Below are 8,832 nucleotides of genomic sequence, written 5' to 3' on the forward strand. Positions count from 1 at the left end.
TCACTATGGCATAAAAGGCACAGCACTCGCCCTCCTAAAATCGTACTTGTCAAATAGAACTCAGAGGGTTGAGATAAATGGTAAAAAATCTGCTGGTGCAAAAATTGAAATGGGGGTCCCACAGGGATCTATATTAGGACCCTTCCTGTTTCTTATTTATATAAATGACCTGCCATTCTTAATTAAAGATAAACATGGGATAGTATTATTTGCTGATGATACATCTCTTACATTCAATATCAAACGGCGTAATGCGTGTTATGACGAAGTAAATAATGCTCTCTCAAAGATTGCACATTGGTTTAGCGTTAATAATCTTTTACTTAATAGTAAAAAAACAAAATGTATTAAATTCAAATTGCCCAATGTAAGGCAAACGGAAACCAATGTGCTTTTAAATGGTGATGTTATGGAGCTAGTGGATACAGCTGTATTTTTAGGTATTACATTAGACTCCAAGCTTCAGTGGGGCCCTCATATTGCTGGGTTGGCCGACAGACTCAGTTCAGCAGCATATGCAGTAAGTAAGATTAGACAATTTTCAGATGAAACAACAGCACGTCTACTCTATTTTAGTTACTTTCATAGTATTATGTCCTACGGCATTTTGCTGTGGGGCAATGCTGCAGATATAAATATAATTTTTGTGCCGAAGCGAGCTGTGCGGGCAATCTACAAGTTGGCCCGTAATACTTCACTTAGAGAAAAATTTAAGGAAACTGGAATCTTAACTGTTGCTTCTCAATATGTACTATCAAATGTATTATATGTTAAATAGAATATATATCAATTCACGAAAAAATGTGATACCCATGGTAGAAATACTCGTAATAAACATAAGCTTGAAATACTGGTGACTAGACTTACTAAAGTCAAAAATTCTTTTAAAGGTCAATGTATACGCCTTTATAATAAGATCCCAGAAATCGTTCAAAATCTCTCAATTAATAGATTTAAAAAAGTTGTTAAAGAACGTTTGTGTACCAAAGCGTCCTGTAAAGTTACTGATTTCATGAATGATAGTACACCATGGGAATAAGGTCGCCCCCTGCAGAGCTGTTTTATTATAATATGTATAATAATTGTACACTCGTTGTATTTTATTTAGTCATAATGACACTGTTATTTTATAATATATTTTTTGTAATTTTCCATCTTTTTAGAAAAACATGGCCTCGTGCGAGTTTATTACGCCGGTTCTTCTCGCCGGGTTAGTTCCCGAACCGGTGGTAGGCATCTGTGTAGCCCCGACGTTCAGAGAATATTTGAAAAAATTTATTCTGAATAAAAAATTTTGAGTTTGAGTTTAAAAATAGTATGGGATACGATGACATATCAACCAAAATAATTAAATCCGTAAAAACTATTATTGCTAAACCCTTATGCCATATATTAAAATTAAGCAACTAACTGCAGGTGATTACTGTAATCATTTTATTAACCGGCATGTACTGCAACTGTGACTCAATAAGTACAGTGTGTTTGGACCGAGAGTTCTTTTACACAATCTATATTCTATATGCATCGGAATTGATTGCGGATCTCTGACGATGTTTTACCTATTCTATAAATTGAACTATATGTTTGCCCGATTGGGGTAAATAACTACAAGTAAATTACTGCAAGTGTTTAATTATATTAAGTTATTTTATAAACTGCCATAATGTGTGGATTGACTGCGGGTCTCTAAACACAATTTATATGCATTGGAATTGACTGCGAGTCTCTGACGATGTTTTATCTGTTCTATAAATAGAACTATGCGTTGGCCGGTTTGGGGATTAACAGCGAGTTGTTTTATAAACCGCCATAATGTGTGGATTGACCGCGAGTCTCTAAACACAATCCTTATGCATCGGAATTGACTGCGGGTCTCTGACGATGTTTTATCTAAAAATAGAAGTATAATATGTTGGCTGGTTTACGAGGGTTAACTGAGAGTTAATTACTATTTAAATTTAAAATATATTGATGTTTTTAAATCAACATAATGTATAAAAATAAATAAAAATAAAATAAAATCATTTATTTCAGGCTTCTGCGACCCATAACATTACATTTAAATTTTTTGAAATTTTCGTTACATTACATTATAGTCATTACATTAAAATTACAATACATTTAAAATATATGATTTAGCAATTACATTAAATTGAAATTTTAAAGTTATGTATACTTAATAAAAAATAATAAAATAATAATATAATAAAAATAGATCAAAATCACAGTCAATCACCATATCTTTGTAAGTCTTGTATAAATAAATTTAAAATCATTGTATGCAATAAATTACTATTTAAAATTAAATTAAAAATTGAACACTTATGAACTAAAAGACATTTAGCAAAACACATTAAATTAAAATTGTAAAGTTAAAATCATGTATAAATAAAATAATAAAATAAAAAAATAAAATTAATCAAAATGGCAGTTAATCACATCTTTGTATAAATTAATTTAAGATCGTTGTATGTAAGAAGTTACTATTAAAAAATTAAATACAAATAATAATAATACTAAACGTTATGCACTGCGCGTAACATGCATACTGCAGCAGTGGTGAACAAAGGGGCAGTCTACTCGTGATGCTATCATCGCCAGGACGGTGTTGGAGCTGTCCCGCACGCGGCGCACCAGCGACGCGCACCTCTTGCGAATAGTCGCCTGAAAGCCATCGGTGCGCGCCGCGGCGAACATGCCGGAGGCGCTACAGTAGCGGGGCAGCCCCAGCATCGCCCGGAATGCATTATTGTATTGGACAGTGAGGGCGTTGTAACCTTTTTTGTAATATTTGGCCCACAGGGCGCACGTATACAGTGAGGTGCAGAAAGCTCTGAAGAGTGTTTTTTTTTTTTTTTTATTATAAAATTGTGGCCGTCTATGGACTGTTCGTCCATATCCTTTTTTTGTTATTTTCTCTGAAGAGTGTTAATTTCACCTCAACTGAGCACCTCGCAAACCTGCGAGCCAACATATTAGCTCTTTTGGACAACGCCCTCCTCTCCCGCTCGATGTCCTTATCGTCTCTGAGGTCGACAGTGACTATATGCCCCAGGTACTTAAACTCCTCGACTCTACTGAGAGCGATTCTGTTCAGGAGAATTTCAGGTACCTGTTTTGGGGTTCTACCACCGGCGGCATGAAAGACCATGTATTGAGACTTATTAATATTATATTTAAGCCCGTGTCTACAAGCATACTCCTCACAAATCCTAAGTAGCTTTCTTAGACCACCGATCGAGGGGCTCAGCAAAGCCATGTCATCGGCGTAGCTAAGGTTATTTAGGCATATGCCGTCTATATGACAACCTACGTGCTGTTTGCTAAGCTCCTCGATCAGTGAGTCTATGTACAAATTAAAAAGGGTGGGCGAGGTCAGCCCCCCCTGCCTCAAGCCACACTCCAGCCTATAGGACTCTGACAAAGTCCCCGCCCAGTTGACATGATTCATTTGATTTCTGTACCAAAACTTAAGTAAGTCTATGAATAGAGGAGGTACTTTGGCCTTTTTCATCTTATTCCAGAGGATGTCGTATGATACCATGTCGAAGGCCTTGGACAAATCGAGAAAGCAGGCATAAACGGGGGTCGAGCGGTCACTATAGTAGCGGACGGTGTGCTTAAGGCTCAGTATGGCACTTTCTGTGGAAAGTTTCGGCCTAAAACCGAACTGGTTAATTCCGAGTATGGATTGACTACGAGTCTCCGACAATGTTTAAAAATAAAAATTAGCAACTACCGCGCGTTTTCTCGCGCGCTTAGTTTTATAAATAGAACTACATATCTTTGCCGTTTTATAGAGAACAGCTATTTTGAGCTAATAACTAGATTGACTGCGAGTCTCATAAGTTAACAAACAATGCGCGTCCCGCGCGATCCTTTTGTTCTAAATATAGAACTACGATTATATTTTATTATGTTTGCCGGTATATAATTATTATTATTAAATAAGTTTTGCGCCAATGTTGGGACTCGGGATACACCGCGAGTGTATAACGAAACTTACTTAATATCTGCGTAACGTGATAGTTACTACCCTCAATATTTTTTGTAACATATTTTATCTAGCAACTCTTTATTATTTTCTGCCATTTGACTAAGCAGCCTATTTTGAAGGGACATAAAAAGGGGCTCCATCTCATTTTTAATAGCTTTTTGCAGCATTTCTGGTGATGTCACTGCCAAGTTCCTGGTATTAGACGCTCTAAGCGTCATGTTTTGTTCAAATGAATCTTCTGGACTTTTCGTTGATGTATTAGAAAGTAAGGACGCATTTAACATTGCTCGTTTATCCTTGCACTTAGGACAAGTCCAAGATTTCCACTCCTCCTTATTATGTTTCTTGAATGTATATAGGGTACATACACCAAAACAACATTTTTTACAATTTTTGTCTGTATGTCTGTCTGTCTGTCTGTCTGTATGTTTGTTCCGGCTAATCACTGAAATGGCTGGAGCGATTTTGACGGGACTTTTTTTGGCACATAGCTGATAATTATAGTAAGGCAAAACTTAGACTACATTTTAACCGACTTCCGAAAAGGAGGAGGATATATTTCACTTTTTTATGTTGGTTCGCGGACAACTCCGTCGTTTGTAGACCGATTTCCAAAATTATTTTGTTGTTGTATGAGATGTAGTCCGAATTTGGTAACATGATCACAAAAGTGGTGATCTGATGATGCAATGCATGAGAAATCGACAGGACTCCTTAAAATTTATATGGAAACATAATATAGTGATTTTACGTTTTTCTGAAGGATTTTAAGCTTAACCTACCAAAAAATAAGAATTTGCGCCGAAGTACCGAAGGTTTGGACGACCTCTGTGGCTCAGTGGTGAGCGCGTCGGTAGCTCAAGCCGGAGGTCGCGGGTTCGAATCCCGCCGACGGAACAAAGAGTTTTCAAAGTTCCCGGGTCTGGATGTGTATTAAATATGTGTATGATATAATAAAAATCTTAAATATATGTAAAGTATAAAAAGTATTAAAAACATTTCCGTTGTCTGGTACCTGTAACACAAGTCCTTTAGGTACTTAGCACGGGGCCAGACTGACGTGGTGTGAAGCGTCCATAGATATTATATTATTATTATTATATTATTATTATTTGGTTCCGAAGGTGCTGTAGAGAACTCTTGAATCCTTATAGATAAATTTTCGGCAATTTTGGCGTTGTTTCAACAACTAAAAGCATATTATTATGTCAATGTGTCAATAATAATAATAATCATCATTATCACTATAATTATGCCATGAATCATCACATTATTATCGAAAATCTTGCCTTTGATTTTATTATTGTTCCACTGTTTGTTGGTTGATTTTCAAAAATTTTTTGTTGCTATTAAGTGTTTACTGTTTATAGAGGTACAATAACCCGAATTTGAAACAATGCTCACGAAAGTGGTGATCTGATACTGAAATTCGTGAGATATAGAGGGAACTCCTGGATATTTTTTGGGACACACATAGAGGCGTCAACTATTTCTGTATTCAATTTTCATATTTTTTTGATTCGTAGCAGCTAACTTTAGCGCAATTTCTATGTGCAATTTGCCGCTTTTTTGTGGATCTAGATTAAATTAACTAAAAAGTATTAAAAGTATTAACTTTCATATGAGACATCACACATTTATTTTGGACCACTGTACGCTGCACTATAAACAAAATAGCTTATTTTGTCTCTCCTGAACAAAACGAGTTCTGATATTACGCCTTTATTGCCCGGGGCCAGCGATATACGTGGGAGGATAGGATATATACGTGGGAGAGCCATGCTTCGGCACGAATGGGCCGGCTCGACCGGAGAAATACCACGTTCTCACAGAATACCGGCGTGAAACAACGCTTGCGCTGTGTTTCGCCGAGTGAGTGAGTTTACCGGAGGCCCAATCCCCTACCCTATTCCCTTCCCTACCCTTTACTTTTACTCTATTCCCTCTAAAAAGGCCGGCAACGCACCTGCAGCTCTTCTGATGCTGCGAGTGTCCATGGGCGATGGAAGTTGCTTTCCATCAGGTGACCCGTTTGCTCGTTTGCCCCCTTATTTCATAAAAAAAGGCTATATTTTATCACGACAAGACTAATAGGAGAGAAGAAATAGAGAAAAGTGGGGAAAAAACGGAAGAAATTATTTGAAAGGGCTTATTTGAAAGGAGAGAGGGCGCCACCGCGCAACTGACAACATCGTACTCGCAGTTAAAATTACTTTTAAAATAGTTTTAGTGATAGATAAAGTGAAATAAGTGGAAAAAATATATTATATAACCCAGTGAAAATACATTCGGACAGTAATAAAAACTTTCTTAAGTGAGTGTAAAAACGAAATAAATACGACACCATAAAGGACCGTCCGTCTAACATAGACAAATAATCAAATGACAAAAAAAGTGTAATATATGAACCCTTAGTGCGTGTGATTTGTGCGCATGATAAATAAAACAGTGACACGAGTGCAAATAAAAAGTTCTAAAATACATAACCTAAAAGTGCAAATCATGATCAATTAAAAACAACACCAAGAACGACATCTATTGGCATGTATTGATATTACCTTCCTACCGAGTGTCGCCAGACCAAGCTCAATTGAATATGTTACGAGCCCAAATCACAGAGGCCGCTTTTTCATATCATCACAGTCACAAGTAGAGAAACAAAAAAAATTATATCCACAGCTGAATATATTATAACCTCCTCGTTTTTTGGAAGTCGGTTAAAAATAAAAGCGCCATCTAGCCTTGAATACGAAAACTACGTACTACTATCTGGTGCTCACTCCTGCGCAAGAGATTAGTACAGGACGATACCCACTAGAAGGCGTTGGTAATATAAAAATTATCACGATGGAGAAAATTAAAAAGATGCTTTTGGCAATGCAAAACGAAATAAGAGAACAAAAATTGAGCATGATTGAAATAAAAGAAGACATAAAAACTACAATTATTAACAGCCTAAACGTAAAATTCAAAAACTTAGAGATAAAACAACAAAATTAGAGAAAAATATAGAAAAACAAGATGAGAAATTGAGAAAAACATGGAGAAAGAACTTGATAATATTTGGAATTAAAGAAGAGTAAAAAAATTACCATGACCTAGAACAAATTATATTAAACACTAGCTGTTACCCGCGACTTCGTCCGCGTCAACAAAATGTGATAAGTTGATGGACCATATCTTATGCAACAACAAAAGAATTTTGAAAATCGGACCACAAACGGCGGAGTAAAATCCATCGGGAAAACATAAAAAAGTAAAAAATATCCTCCTCTTTTTGGAAGTCAATTAAAAAGTAGCCTAAGTTACTCCTTATTACATCAGCTATCTGCCAATAAAAGTCCCGTCAAAATCGGTCCAGCCAATTCGAAGATTAGCCGGAACAAACAGACAGACATACAGACAGACAAAAATTCTAAAAATTGTTATTTTGATGTCTGTACCGTCTGAATATTCATATGCATAAAGTAAAAAACGGTTATTTCAATATTACAAACAGACACTCCAATTTTATTTATATACAGGGTGTAACAAAAATAAGTGATAATACTTTAGGGTGTGTACGTGTTCCTTGTAGAGAGTTCACTGTGAAAGTAGTAAAGACTAAAAATTTTTTTCACTTTTGTATGGGGAAACTCGTGACGCTCGGACCCTTGCCCATACAAAAGTGAAATAAAATTTTCGTCTTTCAGGGCTGCTACTTTCACAGTGAACTCTCTACAAGGAACACGTACACACCCTAAAGTATTATCACTTATTTTTGTTACACACTGTATATGTATAGATAATGAACACGCATTTTAATGTCTATTACCAAACAACTCACATTGAAGCTTCAAGAAGAGTGGGGAAAAAAGGATCCACAATTAGACCTATTATTATAACATTTAGCACGGTAGGCCTGAAAATAAACATACTGAAAAACAGAAAATGTTTAAAAAATACTCCATATATATCGTATACAAGAAGACTACCCTCAAGAAGTACTTAATAATCGCAAAGAACTGTTCATTCAATAAAAGATAGAAAGGGAGTCAGGCAAAACCGCTTTTATTAAATACGATAAACTTATTGTATTAGAAAACGGAAAAAATAACCCATCCTGCAATAAGAGAAATATGTCACAGTCACCAGAACCATTCTTTTCAGAGCATCTCAAGAAACAAAATTCTAAGAAAAACAAAACTACAAATTTAGAAAGTTTTTTTACCCGACAGCCGAAGTCAAACTCATCGAAACAGCTCAAAAAGAACCAAACGGCATCCCACAGAATGAAATGTATATGCAGCAGACAAATACCTCAAACAAAGTCAACTCGAAGAAAACATCTTTGCAACCAGAACGTTAAAACTCAAAGCATAAAAAATGAGTTAAAAGCATTAAATAAACTGACAAGTAAACATATAAAACAAGATTACACTGCCTACAGGTCGCATACAATAGAAAAACATCTTAACAAAGCAGGAAGACTAAAAAGAGCTTTTGAAGAACTGAGAACCCATAAAAACTGGATAGAGGAATTAAAAGGCCAGAAAAAGGTGCATAGAAGCAGAAAATAAATACTAGACATAGCAACACGCTTTTATAGAGACTTGTATAACTGCTCTACATTTCTACCCCTTTAGGAATGTCCCTCACATGACTATGAAGATGTCGAACCCATATTAGAAACAGAAGTTATTGAACAAATAAAAAAGTTAAAGTTAGAAAAGAGCTCAGGCCCAGACGGAATAACTTACGAAATCATAAAATTAGGATGCCCGTTAATAGCAAAGCCAATAACAAAACTGTTCAACATGATTATAGAATCTACATACGCTACCAGTGGTCTGAAT

General features: G+C 35.8%; 1 protein-coding gene across 1 annotated transcript; it reads right to left on the reverse strand.

Moving 5' to 3' along the window:
* Positions 1 to 2,523: 2,523 nt before the first annotated feature.
* LOC121728041 lies at positions 2,524 to 3,633 on the reverse strand. Its single transcript, XM_042116138.1, has 2 exons — positions 2,916 to 3,633; positions 2,524 to 2,833 (listed from the first exon to the last, which is right to left on the reverse strand). The coding sequence occupies exons 1-2, from the start codon at positions 3,542 to 3,544 to the stop codon at positions 2,524 to 2,526; spliced, it is 939 nt and encodes a 312-aa protein (XP_041972072.1). The 5' UTR covers positions 3,545 to 3,633.
* Between the last annotated feature and the right edge of the window lie 5,199 nt (positions 3,634 to 8,832).

Source organism: Aricia agestis, chromosome 6 (assembly GCF_905147365.1).
Source record: "Aricia agestis chromosome 6, ilAriAges1.1, whole genome shotgun sequence".
In the NCBI taxonomy this organism is placed as follows: Eukaryota; Metazoa; Arthropoda; class Insecta; order Lepidoptera; family Lycaenidae; genus Aricia; species Aricia agestis.

What these genes read in the sequence shown, in the direction of transcription:
- LOC121728041 (XM_042116138.1), bottom strand. Translation starts at nt 3,544, where the DNA reads ATGGTATCATACGACATCCTCTGGAATAAGATGAAAAAGGCCAAAGTA. An exon ending in AAATTAACACTCTTCAGAGA is followed by an intron (nt 2,834 to 2,915) that starts AAATAACAAAAA and finishes AACACTCTTCAG; the next exon opens with AGCTTTCTGCACCTCACTGT.